The sequence below is a fragment of the Lemur catta genome, chromosome 3, assembly GCF_020740605.2.
Source record: "Lemur catta isolate mLemCat1 chromosome 3, mLemCat1.pri, whole genome shotgun sequence".
NCBI classification, from domain to species: Eukaryota; Metazoa; Chordata; class Mammalia; order Primates; family Lemuridae; genus Lemur; species Lemur catta.
In genome coordinates, this window is record NC_059130.1 from 68,971,165 (window position 1) to 68,994,996 (window position 23,832).

Consider the following 23,832-nt stretch of genomic DNA (forward strand, 5'->3'; position numbering starts at 1 on the left):
GTCATTCTTCCACCAAGAGCACACCAAGAACCAAGAGCAGACTGCCACCCTGACAGTTTTAACTCACTTATCCTTCTCACACTTCTTATTTCTAATATTATCCTTCATACTATTAATACATAGCTTCCTAACTAGTCTTCTTGACTAATGCCTTTTCTCATTGCAGTCCATACTCCACATTGCTATCAGATAAATGTCAGATAAACCTAGTTCTGATCATGCCATTTCCCTTTTCAATAAACCTTTCATATACTAAACAAATATTTGTTGAGCATATATGGTATGTCAAACTCTGTTCTGAGCAGTGGGCACACTGCAGTAAGACAGTCAAATCCCTGCTCTCACAGAGGTTATATTTCACTATGTCTATGTAAATGAGGAGACAGAAAGTAAATGAGGAAGAAAATAGTATATAGTAGCATAAAATACCAATGACTATACGATAAAATAGGTAAATGATTAGGTGGCTACTTTAAATTGGATATTCAGGGAAAGGTTCACTGAAGAGGTGACCTTTGAGTTAAATGATGAATGCCAAAAAGAAGAAATCCAAGCCACATCTTCAAGAATAAGCATTAAAGGACAAGGAATAGCTAGTGCAAAAATCATAAGATGGAAATAAACTTGGTGTATTTGAAGACCAGAAACAATGCCAGTGTTGAGTAGATAGTTAAAAAAAAAAATTAAAGGAAAAGTAGTATTCAAGATGAGGTGAAAGATGTCCTATCTTTTAGGGCCTTGTAGGCTATGATACAGGGTATTTGGATTTTTTTCCCCAAGTGCAACAGATAGCAGAGAAATGAAATGATAAAGAGATTGGGAAGATTCAGGAAGACGCAGATTTTGAGGCAGACATAAAATACTTTGTTTTCACATGTTAAAATGTAGATGCATATAATGCAGGGTTAAGATTCAGGTCCTAGAATTAGCCTCCATAATTAGAATTCCAATTCAAATAATGACTGTGTGAACTGGGGCAAATTCTATAATCTCTTTGTGCTAATTTCTTTGGTTATATAAAAAGTGTACAGTTTATACCTTACAATTGTTGCGATAATACATACAAAGCACCTAAAAGGTACCTGGTACAACCATAATCAATAAAACTCTGGGGCTCAGAATAGCCTCAGTTGAACCTCCCAAATAGAATAGTGATTTGATTATATCATTTAGATCCTCTTTTTCCTTTCCCTTTACCTCCTCCTTATAACTTCATTTTCTCTGCTTCACTAGTCAGTCATTGAAATAATCAGAGAAATAAAACATAAAAAAGGCTTTTCCAGTACTGGAAGTTAGGAAATGTCTACTAACTTAGCTGTGGATAGGCTGCCAGGAACTGAACGTTCCTCCTCCAGAGAAAACAATTCACAGGAGTTAATGATCACTTCACCAATAACCTTTAATTTTGACTGATTAGTACTAAAGGCATGAATAGTCTCTGATATATATGGAAAAGAAAGATATCAGCTTAAAACATTTTTACCTGCAGATGATCAGGAATTTAAATGCAGAGAAGTGGAGAAGGTCTTTTTAACCACAAAATCATTTTTTAAAAAGAGGGGTAAAATACATATTTGAGCAAATTAAAGTGTTAAAAAGCCACAGTAATATAAGGTAAGTGACAAATTGGAGGAATATTCACAACATATAAAACTGACAAATGGTTTATAAGTTTAATACATAAATAACTTGTATAAATTAGTAGAAAGATGGATACTCTTTTATTCAATAAATATTTATTAACGAATGTCTACCTTATGACAAATACTGTACAAGGCTAAATTAAAACAAATTATATGTAAATCATGCAGCATATGAAATATTTATCTATCAGGCAGATTCTAGTAAACACACATTCATCCTTTCCTCAAGTGTCTTTTTATTTTCTCCTTATTTAGTCAACAATTATGGAATTAAAGAGAGAGTATGTTAGGATTCCTTCAGAAAAGGCAAATGGTAAGGTCAATATTTAAAAGCAATAAATTATCCTTTCATACCTTGGTTGGATTTCACAAGTTTGACCTCTGATCTAAATGCTTTTTACTAAGTATTATCAAAATGGAACTTTAATATTACCAAGTTATGCTAAAGAGAATAATAACAAAACAATAGTTGCTACTTATAAATTGTTTACTATGATCCAAGTCCCATGCAAAATGTTTTATCTACATCTTCTCCTTTAAGCTTCACAACTTACCTATGAGAAAAAAACAAAACACCTATAGTTGATGACACTCAAGCTTAAAGAATTTAAATTACTTGTCAAATCTTAAATAGTTTGTAAGTGTTAGAGCTAGATACAAACCCACACCTGTTGAACTCCAACTCTGTACTTTACTTCTGATTTTCCATAATGAGTTTGATCTTTTCTTGGCTCCAGTCTCAAGGAAAAACTCAAGAGGATGTACTTATATTGTACTTAACTAACAAGCCCCAAATATTTCTTCCCTACATTACAGGCATATTTTGTCTTAATGGAATAATTTTAAAAGTCAGTAGTATTGTACAGACCTCCTGGAGAAAAAAAAAATTCTTATAAAATGCAAACGTTAGGCAAATTTTGAATATTATAAAACTGATCTAATTTATGCCTTGCACTACAGGATTTATAACAAGTATTTACTATGTACAACAATTTTTTAAAAGAAAGGTGCTTATCTCCACCCTCTCTGGTCACAGACCCAAGGTGCCATTTGGGGAGTTTAAAGCCAGGCAGCGCTCCACCCTTGGGCTGAGTTTGGGCTGAAACAGCTGCAGCTCTGCCCAGCTGAACAGAGACAGGGGAGCCCAAGCTCTTCTATGCATACCTATGGCAAATCCCATTACCTTCTACAGGGTGCTGTGAGACCAAGATGTGAAATGATGGCACTCCACCTAGCATCTTGCCAACACTGTTTGAGGGAAGTGGCCCCACCGTCTCTGGTCACAGGTTCAAGATGCCATTTTGTAATCTTAAAGCTGGACAGTACTCTGCACTTGGGCTGAGTTCAGGCAACATAGCTGCAGTCCAGCCCAGCTGAGGAGAAACAGGGGAGCTCAAGCTCTCTTACACATACTAGGACAAATCCCACCACCCTACCATGGGCTCTTGTGAGACTGAGACATGAGTGGACTGTACTCCCCACAGTTTCTTATCCATGCTGCATGCTTGAGAAGGGCCCTACCCTCTTTGATTGCAAGCCCAGAGCCAGTGCCATCTTGAGAGTTTAAAGTTGGGCCATACCCTACCCTTGGGCCAAGTAGAAGGTGACACTGCTGCAGCTGCCACCCATCCAGGAAGGGAAAAGGGAGATCAAGGTCTCCTAAAAACACTTAGGACAATATCCACTCTCCTGTTGCAGGCAGTCAGGGAACTGGGGACTAGCCTGCCCAATCCATTGCAGCTACCAGGACCAGCAACATGGACTCAATTTCTTCATCTATAAAATTTCAGAGTTGGGTTAAATTGTTTTCTATAGTATCCTATTTACCTCTAATATTTCCACAGGTGTCATATCAAGCTCCAAGGCAGAGCTGAACTTGGTTTGGAAAGAAGAATGAATTTATGGACGTGAAAAATAGAGATATATAAATAAATGTCTTAATAATGTGTTTCTGTAAGTATTTTTTTCTTTATCAACCCAATTTATCTAGCATAGCAGTTGTTACAGTTTGTTTGTTTCGGTAAGGAAAAAGTACAAAAAAAATTCTGTAGACTTTAAAGAATATTAAGGTTTCTTTTAGGACAAGGAACTATACGGGGCTTCAGCATGAAATGTATTTAGTTCCAGGCATTAAAATTTAATGGACTAGAGCTACCTCATGTGTCATAGACATCCCCAGTGAAAGGATCCATTCATCAGTATAAAAATAACTGCTTGTGAAGGTTCAGACCTATATGCCTCTTCTTGAAATAATTCTGAATTTATTTTCACAAAAGATATCAATTTTTAACAGTTTCAGTATGATGGAAATCCTTGCTTTGCTTGAAAGTTTGAAAAAAGAAGGAAAATAAAGAGAAGGAACAGACTTTTGGATTGAGTACCTGTATTCTTTCCAGGGTAAGTCCTCCAAATTTGCTTTTGACCTATCTTTTCTCCTCAACTCTGCCTACTCTCTTTCTTCTGTTTTCCAGTTTTCCAAAATCTCTTTTTCCCTGTGGGCTAATTCTAATTGTTCTTTGAATATACTTAAATATTCTCATTTAATAATATAGTGATGATTTAACAGGAAGAGTCCAATTAGAATCTCCAGGGTCTTGGTGGAATGCAAATACATGCTATTTGAAGAAGCATATCGGATATTATAATTTTTTTAACTTGTTTTCACTTATAACATATTATTTATTTTAAAATTTAAAACCATTTAAACAGACTGTGAATTTTTATATCCATTCAGATGGGCAAGGGTTTAAAAAGATTGAACAGTGCTACTGTAGCAACTAACCTGTGATCCTGCCACTCCTCAAACACTGCTTGATCTTTTCTTTTTTAGAAAAGCAATTAATATGAATTGCTTCCATTTTCCTAACTCAATTTATTTTCAACCCATTTTTATACCTTCTTCTGTGACAAATTCACTAAAATATCCCTTAAAGAGATGACGGACAATTTCCTAATTTCCAATTCTAATAGCCAAAACAGAACACTATTTCATCCATTGTCAAACTGATTCTACCTCCCTTGAAATAGTTTTCTTCTTCCTATAATTGCTACCATAGAACTATAACTTCATTATTTCATTTATGCAGTGCATATTTATTGATGCATGTACATCAAGAATTGTTCTAAATGCTCAGAATAAGATAATAAGAATTTAGATCTGGTCCATGCCTCGATGATGTGCACAAATATTATCAGCAATTACAAACAGACCACAAGGGCAACAGATGTATGTGGTTTAGCCTGCACAGTATTTATAAATAAAAGTTTGAATTAATGGCCAACATTTAAATATTGGGAAACTTCATGTAATTTGTGATTCTCTGAAATTTGGGGCAACAGTGGGCCTCCATTCCTACGTGAAAATGATTATCTGGAGCTGAATAGGAGGTCCCTTGACAGGGGTCATAAATTCTCTAACTTGTCACAGTCTCTACCAATTCCTCTTGTCTTTCAAAAATAGTGAGTCTGAGTGTTAGTTTATCATTTTCTGCCATATTATCTAACACCTTCATTCATTTATGTTACCTGCCTCATTCCTGAAGACATGTGAGATTGTGACTCCTAATCTAGAAGAAGATATATTAATAGATTCACAATCAGGTAATAAACTACAGTATCAGATATTTTCTGATAAGGTAAATACTGGGTGGTAAGTGAGTACATTGGAGAGACACCTAACACAGACTTGGGAGGGGTCAGGGAAGGTTCTCCAGGAAATTATGCAGTTTAATGTAAGAATTTTAGGATAAATTAATGTCATCAGTTAGTATCTTATTAACTTTTTATTGAGAATATGTTAATTTAGAAATAGATTATGAAATATTTGATTACTAAGAAGAAATGTGAGTATTAAAAAACCCATCTTAATGATTGCTTTAGTTTGTAGGTATACATGTTCTCTAGTTTCTTAAAATAAGGTCTTAGTATTAAACAGTGTTTAAAAGTCACCATTAACTAGAGAATTTAGTTAGGTATGCAAAAAATGGGATTCTTTTTCAGATTTTTTTTTCTTCAAAGTATCTTTTATTACTATCTTGACAAGTTCCCATTGAGGAAAATACAATCTTTAATTAGGAAACTTTATTTTTTCAAATAAAAAGGTAATTAGTGTTATTAGTGTTAAAAAGTTAATTTAAGCTCGTGAATCTTTTAATCTGGCCTCCAGATCAGTGGATCTCAACTGGAGGTGATTTTGCCTCCCAGGGGCAATGTCTGGAGACATTTTTGGTTGTCACAACTGGGAATGAGGGAAGGAGTTATTATCATCTAGAGAACACAGTCCAAGGATGCTGCTAAACATTTCATAATGCACAAGATGGCTTCCCACAACGAAGAATTTTTTAATCTAAATGTCAATAATGCCAAGGCTAAGGAATTTTGCTCTAAATAGAGCATTTAGGAACTATGAAACTCTTGCTTTGGGTCTTGGATTTTAGGATAGTTGAAAAACTTCTCAAATTTGCAATAAAATACATGAACTAAGGAGAAAAAAATAATGAAGGAAAAAGATACAATGGTTTCCAGGAGTTGAGGCCACCAACAAAAAACACAGAGTCATGTACCAAAAAGAACCTAGGATAGTAAGCCAGGAAAACATAGGTTTGAATTAGACTTTTCCCCCTTCAATGCCCTTCCACTCTGTGATACATATATAAAATGTAATTGAAATGAGATTTTATTAGAAATTTATAAGATGAAATAAATGACCATTATCATTCACTAGCCACTTTTATCATATGAAATGCTAAAAAATAGGTTGCTAAATTAAAATGCTACTTCTCATTCACTAAAGAAATTTCATTAAGCTGCTTGTTCTGTGAATTGAATGAGAGGTATATGTGAGGTTAAATTAGATGTTATAGTAGGCTTTTGTTCATTAGTATTCTCATTTAAGACCTTCCAAACTATATTATACATCTCAATTTTTTCCGCAAAGTCTGTGTTTCATTTTAGGAATATAATTTAAATACCATCTAGAGAAGCATGCCTCATAGTGGGTTATAAATATGACATGGATTTTGTTAAGAAAATTCGTTAGGGTGCAAAAAAACATAAGAAATTCTACTTATATTTATTTATATATAAAAATAAATAATTTTTTACTAATATTTAATATGTAAAGTTACATTGGTGGTCTCAGTTTATATGTTAGTCAGTCATGTGTCACATAGAGCACTTAAATAAATGCTTGAAATTCTAAATGGAGAAGGGCAGAAAGTTGCCTCTTATTTATTTATATATTTGTTTATTTTTAGCTTTAGTACATGGAAATGTGCTATATTTTATGTGATCCAAATTAAGTGGATTTATAAATTTTAATATCTAATTTTAACTGAATAGACCCTTACAAAATTGGCAGGTACTTTTAAAGGATTCCTGAGAAAAAAAGCACACATAATATATATACTACTAATTTAAGAAGCAGCAAAGAAAAAGCTGGCACTTTTCTTTCTACTAATCTGAGCTTTATCTAAGTTAAATTTTCAATCTAATCATATCTGAAAGAAACTTATCAAAATATTTTGATATTATTAAAAAAGATAAAATAGAAGTTTACAGCCATAAACTTTAACACTGTGATTGTTTTCCAAAGAATGTATTTTGCCTTGAGCTATTAACTAATATTTTTCATTCATGTATATAATTTCTAAACAAGTATATGCATTTTGGGGTGCTAATTTTACAGGGTACATGATAAAAAGTGTTTGGAGTCCATTGATCCAAGTATAGATTTCACTTCTTTGATGCTGTTAGGATTGCTTTTTCTCATCTCTTTAAAATGTAATAATCCAGAAAGTCTAGTCCATTTCTCTTTTTTTTCCTCTGTAAAATGGCTAACATATTAGTCTCTAATAAATTTTTATTAAAATTGAAGTTCAATAATAATGGTTAATTTTTATTAAGTACCTATTATGTGCTAGGTATTTCACTAAGTACTTCATATGTTTTGTTTCTTTTAAAACTCTAAACCACCTAACAAAATAGATAATTCTATATGCTCCATTTCAGAGATAAGGAAATTGAGGGGAAGAAGGAAAGATCAATTTGTCTAAAGATGCACAGCTAGTAAGTCTCAGAACTGAGATAGGAATAGAAATGTTCTAGTTTCTAAGCTGAAAGTAATTTTTAAGTTATATAACATCAACAAAAATCAAGTATTGTTGGTGCTAATAACTGGATATCCATTAATTTCCAAAAGAGTGTTTCTCAAGGATCATTTATAGGTCCTGCATACTGAGGAATCAAAGGAAAAGACTTAGGCCCAAAGCCCACACAGACTAACATGTAAAATATGCACATAAACAAATAATTATAAGTGCTATAATAAAAGATAATGTAAACTTGTAATTGAAACCCCAAAGAGAGTGCAATAAAATGTGGGAGTTCAAGAAAGCTCAGTTTATCTTGGTTTAAATAAGTAATAATTTTATATTAAGCAAAGAAATAAAAAATATTTAAGCAGAAGATATTACAAGAACAAATACCTGGAAGTGTGAAAGGGCTTGCCTAATTGTCAAATTTTAGCCTACAAATACATCAGCTTGGATTTTTTTTTAAAGTTTATTCTGGTCGTGATGGTTAACTTCTATATGTCAACTGAACTGGGCTAAGGGATAATCAAATAGCTGGCAAAACATTATTTCTGGGTGTGGCTATGAGGGTATGTCTGGAAAAGATTAGCATTTTTCTTAGAAGACTAAGTAAAGAAGATCACCTTCACCAATGCAGGTGGGTATCATCCAATCTGTTGAGAGCCTAAATAGAACAAAAAGGTGAAGGAAGGGTGAATTTGCTCCTATTTGAGCTGGAACATCCATCTTCTGCCCTCAGACATCACTGTTCCTGGTTCTTGAGCCTTTGGGCTCCACAGGCTCCCCAGGTTCTCAAGTCTTTGGACTGGGAGTGAATCATACCACCAGCTTTCCTGTTCCTCAACTTATAGATGGAAGATCATGTGACTTCTTCGCTCTATAATAGTGTGAGCCAGTTCCTATAATAAATCTTTCTCTCTCATATAGATACTTAGATTGGTAAACAGATAGACAAGAAGAGCCTATTGATTAAATTTCTCTGGAAAACCCTAACTGGTTGAATAGGGGTAGCATAGGGAATGAGAGTTTGCCTTTCTAAAGTATTTCAGTTGAGGTGGATGTTGTCAATTTTTTTACTAAAATTTGAGTTGCAAAATGAACAATAATCCTTAATACATAAGCTTTGCTTTGAATCAAAGTTGCCTAGGTTGTGTGTTTAAAATTTACATTCATAGCCCACCTTAGATGTACTAAATTAGATTGGGGTGAGTGTAATATTCATTTTAAATATGTAGTTACCATATGATTCTCATGCACATTGAAATGAAAAGCATTAGGGTTGGGAGCACAGAGATTCAAGAAAGAGCCTAGAAAGGGATCCAGCAAAATTATGAGTTAAGGATCTTGAATTTCTTATTTAGTTGTTTGAATTTATTACATAGGCAATAATGACAATAGAAAGTTTAAACAGAGCACTGATATTAGTGCTAATTTGTGTCTAATTCAGATCATGTAAACTTCAGATTAATGTAAAAATAGATGGGGCCATGACAGAACAACTTTTATGAATTTTGCACACTGATAAGTAAAATCTATAAAATGGAACAAAATATTTGACACAACAGTTCTCAAGCACTAAAGAACATGAACAAAGAGCTGTGTCCTTTGGAAGAAGGGAAAAATATAAAGTGGGTCCCAGAATAGCCCATGATTCCTCTGGTTTTCCTCTCAATGCCACAGAATGTAATACGGAAGTCTCACTGAGTTGAGAGTGGAGGTCAGAACTGAATGCATGAAATGGCTGTAATTCGTGGAGCAGGGAAACTGAGAAGAAGCAGCTATATATCCATTCTAAGAGCACTGCAGAAGAGATTCATCATGAATTAGGCTGCATAGGCAGAGAGAAAGATTCTGCAAGGTCTAGAAGAGATCATATGATTTATGGCTCAAAGGTGAATGGTAGTAATACTGGAAATCATTACTGGAATCATTTCAATACTGGAAATGTACTGGGACATTTTGGAGTTCCAGTCAGCCAGAATGGAGAAACTTCACTGAGTAGTTTGGGAATTCATGTGAGATACCAAAAAGCCATGCCTTAGGTGTAAGGACCAGGTCCAAGTGTGAGGACCACATCCTTGAATAAGAGGTATGCCAAGAGGCTAAGTTCAAAACTGAAATAGACTTGCCCTAACAAAAAATCAAATCAAGACTTACTAGATCAAATGTACTCACCAAAAATGTAACTGCCTGCCAAAACCATAACAAAAACAAGCATAAAAAATACACTTTAAATAAAGATGACATGATGATTTCCTATAACACATAAATATATGACAATTAGCTTGCAGTAAAAATTAATAGATATATGAAGAAACAGGAAACTGTGATCTGTAGCCAAGATAAAAAGTATTCAGTAGAAACAAACACTGAGCTAATCCAGATTTTGAAAACAGCAGATAGGCATTTAAAGTAGTCTCTAATAATATGTTTAAAAACTCAAAGGAAAATATGGAAAAATGAAAAAAACAAATGTGTCATCATAGCAGAGAAATTGAAATTATATCTTAATTACTCTTAATAAATGAAAATCCTAGAACTGAAAAGTAAGCATCTGAAATGAGTAATCACTGGTGGGTTGACATCAGATAGGAGATGGCAGAGAAATGGTCTATGAACTTGAATTCAAATAAATAGAAACAATCAAATCTGGAGAACAGAGAAAGGAGATGGAGAAAAATAAACAGACAGTGATGTAAGATTATCAAACAATTTAACACATATATTTGAAAAGATAATGGACAAAATTTTTGAATTTAATGAAAATATAAACCCACAGATTTAAAAAACCTTATGAACCCTCAAAACATTATACAGAGAAAACCATACATAGGATTATTATAACCAAATGGCTGAAAAGCAAAGATATTTTCTCTTCTATTATTTTCTTTAAAAGACATAAATATTTTACACAAAAATTCTAACAATATATTGGAGTTTATATCATGTCTAGATATAATACATATGAAAACAATAGTATAAAGGATGAAGATAAAATGGAACTATACTATTGGAAGCTGCTCAGACTTTAAGTGAAGTAGACCAATATTAATAGGCAGTGGGCTGTGATATGTTGAAGATCTATCTGTATTGCAATCACTAGAGCCATCAGTTTAAAAATAATACACAAAAACTTTTGCTCCTGTTAACAAACTGATAAGGCAAGCCACAGATGGGGAGAGATTTTTGCGAAATGTATATTCAACAAAGGAACTGAATCCAGAATTGATAAAGATCTTTTATAATTCAAGAAAACAATAAACTGAATTAAAAAATGGGAAAAGGATTTGAATAGATACTACATCAAAAATTTGGTGTCTAATAAGCACACAAAAACCTATAATCACAATTTGTTATCAGGGAGGTGCAAATTAAAATAATAATGAAATACTAAAATATATCCAATAGAATGGCTAAAATAACAAAAAGACTGACCATACCAGTCTTGGCAAGAATGTGAAAATTCATACATTGCTGATGAGAATGTAAAAAGGAATTGGCAGTTTGATAAACAGTTTGGAAGTTTCTTATAAAATTAAACATGTACTTATCATGTGACCTAGCAATTCTACTTTTAAGTGTTTTCCAGGAGAAATAAAAACATATGTCCAGAGATTCATACCTGAATGTTCACAACAGCTTTATTTATTTATAATAGCCAAAATCGGGAAACAACCCATGTATCCATCAACAGATGAGTGGTTAAACAAATTATGGTATATCCATTATAAGGGAATATAATTTACAAAAAAAGAAATTACTGAATATACAACAACATGAGTAAATCCCAATAGCATTGTGATAAATGCAAGAAATCATATGAAAATGAAAACATATTGGATGAAAAACATTTATCTATTAATAAAATTCTAGAAAAGAGAAATCTATAGTGACAGAAAACATATTAATGGCTTCCAGAGACCAGATGGTATGGAAGAGGAGATTAACTTCAAAAAGGCATGAGGGTACTTTTGGGTATGGTAGAAAAGCCCTATAACATGACTGTGGTGATGGTTATATGACTATATACATTTTCAAGAGTTATCAGTTCTACACTTAAAATTGTATATGTTATTATGTATATATTATACCTCAATAAAACTGACAAAATTTAACACAATAAATAAGGGTTAACCATTCACAAGATATTAAAAACTTAAATATCTCCTCCATTTTTATGAATGAAAGCAGAGATGACACCATTGGTTAAAAAATACCCAGTCGTGAGGCAGCCCCAGCATGCCAGGGTGTATAATTGAAAGAGCTATTGATGTGGCCAATAAAAAGATGTGTAAATTATATTATTCATTTTGTGAGTGTTATGAACAAAATTAAGTTCAATTACAATCTGAAAGAAATATGCATAAATAACCGCTCCATATACATCAAAAATGTTAAGACCAAGGAAGGGAAGGACAGGCTGAGAAACTCCTCCAGATTAAAGGAGATTACAGAAATAAGAAAACTGAAAATGCATGATTCTGGATTAAATCCTAGACCGAGGGCGGGTAGGGGAAGCTGACACAATTTGGGACAATTGATAAAATTTGATTTTCGACTGTAGATTATAGTATCATATTGATGTTAAATTTTCTGATTTTATCTTTGCATTAGATTTATGTAAGTGAATTTCCCTGTTCTTAGAAAATAAAGATTGAAGTGGCAATAGGGCACACTGTGTCCAATTTACTTTCAAATGGTTATGATAAAGCAGAATGAAAACAATGGTACAAAATGTAAACAGCTATTGAATCTGGATCAAGGGTATGCAGAATTTCTTGTACTATCCTTGAAATTTTTTTTAAAGTTTTAACTAATATTAAAATACAAATTTATTAAAAATATATAGGAGAAGGGAACTGGACCACTAAGTGAATTAGATACTTATTGGAGTAGTTCAGAAATAATTAGAACTAGATTTAATTTCTGGTAGTTGAATGACTTTTTATATTGTTTTTGTGTTTAAAGTGAATGGTAATCTTAATTTGTTTTTTTGATTGTTTTTTTTATACCTTTGTTAAGGAATATGCAGAATAACCATGAAGTCTATTATGGTCTTTTAAGAATTTTTGCCCACTTTGTTTCCTAAGAATCTAAATTCATTCAAAGTTGTTATGAAAGAGTTATGGTCTAGATATCTTTCTGTAAAATATAAGAAAACAGAAGAAATAGAGCAAAAAGAACTCTAAAAATGGAAATTTAGTTTTGATAAACAGAAGTGGAAGAAACATATTCTCTAAAGATTGTAGTACTAAATCATTCAGAACCCATTTGTGTTCCAGTGTCACGCTAAATGTTAGCAAAATGAACTAATACAGAAAGAATCTCCCAGAGGGTCAGATTCAGAATTCATGGTTTCACATACTGCCTTGGCTATTCATCACCAGCTTCCTGTTCCTTGGAGTTCTTCTACTTTCACTTCCTGCCTTTCAGAAGAAAGGTCAGCATCAGATGCTGTTTCCTACACCCTGAACTGAGCCTCCACTGGAGTTTAGCAGGATGATTAGCAGGTATTAAAGATAATTTAGCACTTAATTGAGGCTTTCTCCCAAAAGGAATTAGAAGGATTGACTAGGCATTGACCAGACATGAAAAGAGATGGAGCCTTAGAGTATCTGCTCTCTGAATCACAGGAATATGTGAATCTGAATCATGGAAAAATATGGCCCTCTTCCCTCAAAATGATAAATTCTCTACAGGGTGGAGGAGGGATGTAGTGCAGAGGGATCCTGACAGAAGCCAACAGCTGTCCCCCAGCTCCAAACACTCACCACAAAACTGAAATAAAATCCTGTCACAAACTCACATAAAAAGGAAAATAATATATGCAATATAACAGTGAGACTCTTGGAATTATGAGCCAACTGTACTTGATTCTAATTACTATTCTAATATTAACTAGATATCTAACTTTAATCTTCAATTGCCATTTCTTATTTGATGGTTAAAGAAATAATGTATATTAAACTTAGTATGATATTTAGCTCATAATAAATACCAAATAAGTGGAAACTGTTATTATTATAAATGGAGAATATACTATTTATATTATATAATTTATATATTATATAGATTTATAACAATCTCAAGGATTAAACCCAACACTGAATATCTCAGTTTGTCCAGTCCACTATTATATTTATTCTTCTGTCAGGTACTGAGATTAAGTTGGATCCAGGGCCTAATGTAAGGAAACAAATAACTGAAGCAAAAAGTTTTTTAGGGAAAACTTGCAGAAAAAAAAAATGCAGCTTCAATGTGCTTCTTTTGTCCTCAAATACAAACTCATCTCTCTCTGCTTAGAGGCAGCTTGGTGTTCTGATGTGGAGCACTGGCAGGGGAACTAGACTGCCTGGTCCTAAATCCTGGCTAATCAAGTAACCTGTATTTACGTGCAGAGTTCTCATGATAATTAAGTGAGTTAAACATGGACATCATTAAAAAGAGTATATGTCTGCTATATAGAAGATACCTGCTCAATTAAGAGAAAGAAGTCCATCCAGTAATGTAATGCCTCTGGTCACTCAGAAAATTCTCATTATTACTGGTTTGCCAGGAAAAAAAAAAAAAAAGCCTCAAGATACACACTGTCCTTGGTTCTAATACAGTATTTATGGGAATGAAAATGTCATACCTTGTAAACTGCCAAGTGCAAGGCTGTAAATCCATTTCTTGTCAGTCGAGATGGGCGGAGCCCTTTTAACATAAGGGTTCGAACATGTGACTTGTTGCCTTAGAGAGAAAAATGAAAAAAGACTAAATCATTGTGGGGGCGGAGTAAGTGACTTTAAGATCTCTCTTTGACTTAGTGATAAATGCCATACTGCTGTAGGAAAATGTCACGCTGCTGTTCTGCAGGCCATTTATAAAGTTTTCTATTAATTGACAGTCTTACTTAATAGTGAACCTTTCTATTACATTAATAGATCTGTATATTAATGTGTATTTTAATGCATTTTTCTTACATTTTTATTTAGTACTGTCATCATCAGATGGTTTTAAAACATAAAAACATGAAAGAATTCATTTAGTAAACTATTAATGAAAACACTTAAATTCAGACAAATCTAGTTATAGAGTATTCCTCAGAACATCATTAGCAGTAGAGCTTATGAAGATTAGAGAAATAGGGAAGATATGCCCAAGGTTAGAAAGGTATGTTTAAATTTGGGAGGATGATCTCTGAAGTAGAGTCTGTTTATTTCATTTGGGAGGAATGGTAAGGGATATGGTTAGATTTGATACTTATACATTACTGTTTCATTTAAAAAGTTGAGTTTAATGAATTTAGTTTGTATTAACAAAATAAATATTAATCATTCATTATTCGATAAATTTATTCAGTGGCTACTGTATGCCTGGCACCAATCAATGAGCTTGGGATATACACATAACCTCCCAAGATTCAATGAGGAAGAAATAAAGATCCTGAACAGATCACGAATGAGTAGCAAGATTGAAGCAGTGATAAAAAATCTCCCAACACCAATACAACAACAAAAAGACCCAGGCTAGATGAATTCACAGAGGAATTCTACCAGACCTACAATGAAGAGCTGGTACCCATCCTACAGAAATTATTCCATAATATTGAGAAGGGGAGAATACTCCCTAACTCATTCTAGGAAGCCAATATCACCTTGAAACCAAAGCCATAAAAGGACACAACAACAGCAATAACAACAAAACTACAGACCAATATCCCTTATGAATATAGATGCAAAAATTCTCAACAAAATACTAACAAACTAAATTCAACAGCACATCAAAAAAATAATGCACCATGATCAAGTTGGCTTCATCCCAGGGATGTAAGGACAGTTCAACATACACAAATCAATAAACATGATTCACCGCATAAACAGAAACAAAAACAAAGACCATATGATCATCTCAATAGATGCAGAAAAAACATTTGACAAAATCCAGTAGCAACTTTCATGATAAAAACTCTCAACAAACTAGCCATACAACGAACATACCTTGAAATTATAAAAACCATATATGACAAACCCACAGCCAACCTCATACTGTATGGGGAAAATCTGAAAGCACTCTTCCTAAGAACTAGAACAAAACAAAGGAGCCCACTGTTACCACTTCTATTCAACATAGTACTGGAAGTCCTAGCCAGAGCAATCGGGCAAGAGAAAGAAATAAAGGATATCCACATCAGGAAAGAGGAGGTAAAACTATTGCTTTTCACTGAGGATGTGATATTGTATCTAGAAAATGCCCAAGACTCCACCAGAAGACTCCTGGAATTGATAAATAAATTCAGCAAAGTCTCAAGTTACAAAATCAATGTACACAAATCAGTAGCATTTCTATATACTAATAACAATCAAGCTGAGAGTCAAATCAGAGACTCAATACCATTCTCAATAGGTACAAAGAAAATAAAATACTTAGGAATATACTTAACAAAGGAGGTGAAAGATCTCTACAAGGAGAATAATGAAATACTGATGAAAGAAATCATAGATGACACAAACAAATGGAAAAACATCTCATGCTCACAGATTGGTAGAATCAACATTGTTAAAATGTCTATACTGCCGAAAGTGATTTAAAGATTCAACACAATCCCCATCAAAATACAAACATCATATTTCAAAGATCTAGAAAAAAATAAATCTATGCTTCATTTGGAACCAAAAAGAGCCCGAATACCCAAAGCAATCTTAAGCAAAATGAACAAATCTGGAGGCATCACATTATCAGACTTCAAGTTATATTACAAGCTTATAGTAACCAAAACAGCGTGGTACTGGTATAGAATCAGAGACAGAGACCGATGAAACAGAACAGCAATCCCAGATGTGAAACCACCAACCTACAGTCAACTGATCTTTGATAAAGCAGACAACAACACACACTGGGAAAAGAAAGCCTTATTCAATAAATGGTCTTGGGAAAACTGGATAGCCACATGCAGAAGAATGAAACAGGATTCCTTTCTCTCAGCACTCACAAAAGTTAATTCAAGATGGATAAAAGATTTAAGTGTAAGGCATGAAACCATAAAATGTCTAGAAGAAAACATAAGAAAAACTCTCTTAAGATATTGGCCTAGGCAAAGAATTTATGTACTAAGACCGCCAAGTAAATCACAGCAAAAATAAAAATGAATGGGACTGATTAAATTAAAAAGCATTTGCACAGCAAAGGAAATAATCAAACAGAGTAAATAGAAAACCTACAGAATGGGAAAAATATTTGCAAACTATACATCCAATAAAGGACTAATGTCCAGAATCTACAAAGAACTCAAAAAAATCAGCAAGAAAAAAACCAAACAACACCAAAAAAAAAGCGGGCAAAAGACATGAACAGAAGGTTTTCAAAAGAAGGACAAATGGCCAACAAACACATGAAAAAATGTTCAATATCATTAATCATCAGGGAAACACAAATTAAAACCACAATGAGATATCACCTTACCCCTGTCAAAATGGCCATTATTATAAAAAGTCAAAAACAATAGATGCTGGCATGGATGCAGAGAGTAGGGAACACTTATACACTGTTGGTGGAGCTGCATTAGTAGAACTCTGTGGAAAACTGTATGGAGACTCCTCAAAGAAATAAATATAGACTTACCATTTGAGTTATCAATCCCACTACTGAGTATCTACTCAAAGGGAAAGAAGTCATTTTATCAAAAAGACACCTGCACTCAAATGTTTATTGCAGTACAATTCACAATTGCAAAGATGTGAAATCAACCTAAGTGCTCATCAATTCATGAGTGGATTAACAAAATGTGATATATTTATACCATGGAGTATTACTTAGCCACAAAAAGAAATGAAATCATGTCTTTTGCAGCAACTTGGATGGAACTGGAGACCATTATCCTAAGTGAAATATCTCAGGAATGGAAAAACGAACACCACATGTACTCTCTAATAATTTGGAACTAACTGATGAGCACACATGGGCACAGAGAGATGTAAAGGTCATTGAAAATCAAGAAAGGGGAAGAATGTTGAGGGGAGGGTTACAAACCTACCTACTAGGTACAATGGACACTATTCAGGTGATGGGTACACTAATAGCCCTGACTTAAGCATTATAAAAGCTATCCATGTAACAAAAACATTTGTGCATCCTTAATACTTTGAAAAAAAATATGTAAGCCAAATTGAACTCTTAATCTTCACTTTGATCAATCGTCATTTTTAGATTTTATCTTTGGCATTTATCACTTTTCCACATACTCCTTCTACATACTGTGAAGCAACTGCTTGAAGATATTTTGAGGAGGAATGGTTTAAGTGCTTCTGAATTTAACTTAATCCCTGACTGGCATGCCCAATATTGAAGTACTTTTTGATTTCTAAGCAAACTGAGTGATTTGGTTTAGAATAGGAGCACAAAGAAACAAATTCAGAGCTAAATCAATTGGAATATCTACCCCACCTGGTAGTTATTGCTTCAACTGAAGATTATCAGGATTGAAGGTGACAAAGCAAAAGAGAAAACTGAGTATGAATAGAATTCTCTTTTATACTATTAAACAGTTCAAATCAGTGACTATATATATATGTGTGTGTATATATATATATATATATATACACACAAATACACATATGTATAACTAGTTTAAAAAGTACTCACCTCCACAAATGCAACATAAATGAAGTAGTGACAGCCCATTTTCAGTGCGGTAATTTAAATTGACTTTACTGAAGGCTTCATCAGATCTGAAAAAATATTTTACAGAGGATCACAAAATTCATCTTTTAGTATATTTTTTTTCATTTTGAAATTATAAAAGCAAATTCTGTTACTATAAATTCAGAAATGTTTTTTTTTTATATTTCATTTTTTGCACCTGGAGAAAAATTTTTAATCCTTTATATGACGAAGAATTAAAATTGAGAGAGAGTACTGTAGTTTTACAGTGTAGTGATGCCACTGGACTTGATTAAAACACTGATTCCAATAGTTACTCCTGAATCACTGACAGGTGCTATGTGTCACAATAGCAAACTTGGTGGTTGTTTTTAAAAACATATGAAGACAACGTCAAACATTTTCTAGGAGCCTGACTGAAAGTCACTGTGAGCATGGAATGCTTATATGTGTAAAATTGATTGTGAAAATCAGAAAATTTTGCAGTTTATCAAATACGAAAGGTCAATGAAGTTCCAACTTGGTTTAAATCTGTAAGGGCAAGGGGAAAACTTCCTCTTTGTCCCTCTGGAGTTTCCTGAAAATCAACTGACAAAAGGCAGATTAATAGGAGAAAAGACATACAAATTTACTAGATCATACTTTTAGTGACCCAAGAGCCTTCAGAATGCAGACCCAAAGATACAGGGGAAACTGTCTATTTTATGTTAAAGTTCAACAAAGTATGGACAGCTGTGTAAAAATATGATGGGACAAAATGTATATGATCTGATGCTAATAGACTGAGTAGAGAAACTCAGCAAGGCCTATCTGTCTAGATGCTTCTTGGCATCTTTGAGAAGCATTCTTTCCTTCTGGGTATGGGGCAAGACCCTCTCTGGAATGGAAGTCTTGTGACATACAATCAAACAATGTAGGTCAGATCATTTCTTTTATTTATTTATTTTTTATTTTTTTTTATTTCAGCTTATTATGGGGGTACAAAAGTTCAGGTTATATATATTGCCCATGTCCCGCCCATTCCCCCCGATCATTTCTTTATGGCCAGTTTTTACACAGAAAGGTGGAGGGAAAGTTAAAGTAATATTTTTAGGTTTCATGGTTGGCTTTGAGGAAAAGGAGTTCTGGTTTCTATGACTTGCTTTGGGGAAGAGGGATTCTAGTTTCTGGGGTTTGCCTGGAGGGAGAATGAGGAACCAGAGACATGAGAGCCGAAGGTCAGAGATAAACTTTGCTTCTGAGGCCTTCATTTTGGGGTATGGTTCTCTGAGCCCCAACAAAAATTATGCTAAAATTCTCCCAATATTTACACTTCAAAAAGAAAGTTATGCATTCACAGTAAAGTTGGTAATAATAGTAAAAACAATACAATAACCATTTTTTGATCACATAACATGTGCTCATTACTCATAACACATTCCTACAGTAAGCACTCAACCTCATTTATTCCATACAACAATACAATGTCATATATATTATTTTCTCTATTTTATAGTTGAAGAAATTATGGCTCAAAGACTTTAAATAACTTTCCCAAGTTGGAAAAACTAATTAAAAACCAGAATTCTGAATTCTGGTGTATCTATAAAGACCAAGCTTTTAAGGATTACCTACATTGCTGAGATGATTTTTTCTACTTTTAAAACATCAAAACATGGCTATGTAATATTAGAGATACACATTGAAAAACTAATTTTTCTCAGGAGTTTATTGCTCCATAGGAGCTAGCTCCAAAGTTTTTTCTTCTTTCAGTATTTGCTATTAAGTTTATCACAGTTAGCTCAAGAGAAAGTACACCCTTCCCTGTTTTCCTCTTAGGCTGCAGGTTATATAGTTCTTTACATTAACAAAAGGGCTCTCTTTCTTACTTTACCCCAACACTTTGTTTTCTGTCTTATGGTTTTATAGGGTGTTTTTTTTGCTGGGTAATAGGAGGACAAGGGAAGAAAAGCTACAGAGGCTCAGAACTTCTGAATCATTGTCCATCATGCCGCAGTTGCCAGTCACAGTTTTGTTTGTTTGTTTGTTTTTTGTTTTTTATTCATGGACACACTGATTTCCCACAAACTTTAGAGAAAAATTGAATCTGTGTATTTTGAAAACCAGAGTTCAGCTCTGCAGAATACCTGTAGTATTATTTGGTGTCATAACCACAAAGAAGATCTCTGTGACCTGCAAACACATTTCCAAGTGTGTTTCAAGTACCTAGTTTACTTTCTTCCAAAAAAGATGTTTATAAAACAATTGGCTTTAAGGGTTTAAAAGCCTAGTTTGGGCAAAGACTACATATTTCCAAGAAACATGTTATTTTGTGAAGTTACTGCATATACCATAAGTAGCTTTATCATTTACAATTAGGCTCATTTTAAGTTGAAGATTAAAACAGTGACATTTTTATCAGAAATAATTTTGTTTGCACCATTCTTTGAGCTGAGAGAAAGTACTGATAGAAGTGAGTTAAATTCTTAAGTATCTTTCATGAAATCCTAAACTCCTTGATATATTATCAATATTTATAAACATTAGAGTTTATTGTACTTCTACATAGGGCATCCAAAACAAGTTGAAGTATGTTTCTCAATATGAGTAAACATGTCCATGGACTTTGCTGCTGAGAAGTTGAACACGAAAAGCAAGAAGGTTAGTAAGGTGGAAAAGTTCAGGAATATTGTACTTCCGTGGCTATAAAAATAAACCACTGAGCTTGCCTTTACTAATAATTAAAGCATTTCAGTGAGTTCCTTCTATGACCCTAGATTTACAGGCTTTCTCTTTTTAGCAGCACTTGGAGAATAGCATCTTTTCTTTTTCCATTTTAAAATTCCAATAGCTTTTGATTTTCTTAACTGTGTGGCTTGATGATAATGTTCTGAATTTATAGGACCTTTCAAGTGTAAGTACTTTACAAGTGATATGAGTCTTTGGCTCACTCACCAAGGACTGTGCTATCTCTAAAGCTGCTGGAGATTTAAATAGGCAGGAGGCAGTTTGAAATTCACCTGGGAAGCCAAGGATATGATCTCATTTCTACTGAAAAATGTCCTGAGAGTACCAAGGATCTCAAGAGGTAGAGAATTTTAGCTTTACATTTCTTTTGAAAGGCTACCTGTGGCTCTCTAGGGCCCACCTGTGGCAATGGTCTTTGTTCAGACAAAGGCAAGGATTTCATTAATAGAATCACTCCTCTTCTCACCTGGGACTATATCACAGTACCCTGCCAGAGTTTAGACCTTCTTTATCTGTGAAATCTGACTTAGTCAGAGTATGAGAGAACTTTGCTTCAGGCAGAAGTTGTAATACAGTGGGATTATATTCCTTTTTCCAGTCTCTTATCAAATGCTACCTCCCCCCCGCCCTTTTTTTGGAGAGATTTCTGAATTTGGAGAGATTTCTGATTTCTGAAGTTCTCCATAGAGATAATGTGAAATTTGAGGTATGAGAGAAATTAGTTTACTTTCAGATGTCTGTTTTTTATTTATACATATTTTTTAGTCATCAAAGTGCCCTGCAAATTCAAATTACACATAGAACCAGAACTGTACACTAGAGTCTTTAATTTAAACTTGTTCTCTCAAACTTTTAATATTACTGTATTTTCAACACCAGAGATATTTAAAGAACAAAAAATACAAGGGGGAAAAAAAAGGCTGAGATCAAAATCACTTTATCTGAGAAGACAGAGTCAAGTGCTTTCTTATTCTATGATCGAACTTTGATGATCCATTCCATAAGTCTGGCACAACACCTGCTGAACACTACTATGTGCCTCACCTCTGCTCTTAATGCTTACTTTGAGTTGTTTTCAACAGTCTTCTTGATATAAACTACTCACTAAGTCCCAGATCTTTTAAATGCATCAGTTCTAGAAATATATGGAGGAGATAGAATCCTGCTACTGACTGCAGTATTAGCCATGATATCTAATGCCCTGATCAGCTTTGCAGAAGAAAGTAAACACTGAATAAACAGAAAATACAAGATGCCAAAGTCCATTGCTTATTTTTTTAAAAAAATAATAACACTAAATCAATGTTTATTGTTTATATAAATAAAATTGAAAGCATGATGAGATTAGTGACTTTTTACTCAACAATTATTCCTTCTCTCACTGGATCTTGAACTGATCTTCACCATCTATAAGTGACTCAATATAAAGTACTAAAAAGTTCCTTGCCTTAAACTGAGCTTCTGCCTGTTGCTTTTGTTCTCTTGAATTCTATCCTCCTTGAACTCACACAACTTCTATTAATGTCAACAAAATGAATCAACAGAGAATAGACTCCTGTAATATTTGGCAGTCAAGTGTGATTTTAATAGTACAATTTTTCGCTTAACTTTAATAACTGGAATGTAAAATTTTAAAATGAGAGTTACTTTGGGGGCTATATTTGAATCCTAATTCTCACTTCCCATTAACTTCCAGTCAAACATTTCTGTTTTGATACATGTAATTAAAATAGTCACGATTTTAAAGCAATCATTCCCAGGAGAGAAATTTCATTTTCTCTTCTTTTGCCTCTTCTAAAGTAACTGTGTATGTCAAATTCACTGCCAATTGAGCATCACTTATGTATTCTAATACCCTAAGCTCAATTTATTTTTTAATTTCCCCTTACATTTTTCATCACCTGCCATGCCACACTGTATGTAACTTAACATACCCTAATGAGTTCATAGTGCATGCTGGGGCATGAATGAAGTTCCTAATTAATAAAGTCACTACTATGAATGCATTTCTAATAGTAAATTCTCTCCTTAATCATTAAAAATGGTAGTTCTGTACCCAAAGGTTACTTTCTTTCTTGTAGCCTAATGAATTCTTTTCTTAGCCTTTACCTTTTACCCAGAAAAGTCTGCAGTTTTGTGATCTAATTAAACTTCTTTCTCATGACCTCATTCTTTTCAAAGACACCTGACATAAACACAAGTGGGAACTTATTAAAATGTAACATTTGAACAGTTGGCCAAAAAATAACACATTGCTGTCTAAGACATCCAGAGAGGTAGATGCATTTTTTAAATTAATTCATTGGCTGAAATTTAGAGAAAGGCCAAGAAAGTAGAAAGAAAGTAAGAATTTCTTATGGATTGTCTAGTTTCCCAAATTGATCATTTAGGTTTCAAATGGCTGATTGTAACTTCTTGTGTAGTTCTTTGTAGATTCTCCCCACTTACCCCAAGCAACAGAAGTAGAAAAATCATCAGTAAGATCTGTCCCCAACATACATCCCCAAGAAATATCCAGAAAGATATTTGTTAAATATTTCCCAGATCAAATCTGAAAACTAACAATGTGAAATATATCAATTCATTTATACAATAAACAATTATTGAGATATAATGACAGATAGAGCAAGAGTCGCTAAATATTATAAACTTGGGATAATTATCTCATGGTGTTTTGTGAGTTTTAAATGGGTAAGAGCTTATAAGACTTTTATAAATATTAGCTGCTA

The 23,832-nt window shown here is 33.5% G+C and overlaps 1 protein-coding gene across 2 annotated transcripts in view; it reads right to left on the reverse strand.

Annotated features, from left to right (window-relative positions):
• The window catches only part of LOC123635512 (serine/threonine-protein kinase TNNI3K), a 273,749-nt gene that overhangs the window by 243,308 nt on the left and 6,609 nt on the right, over positions 1-23,832 (reverse strand). For both annotated transcript variants that reach the window (XM_045547740.1, XM_045547741.1), the window contains exons 3-4: positions 18,359-18,444; positions 14,370-14,467 (exon numbers count right to left, since the gene is read on the reverse strand). In XM_045547740.1, coding sequence (XP_045403696.1) covers positions 14,370-14,467; positions 18,359-18,444 — 184 coding nt within the window. The remainder of the gene's footprint in view (positions 1-14,369; positions 14,468-18,358; positions 18,445-23,832) is intronic.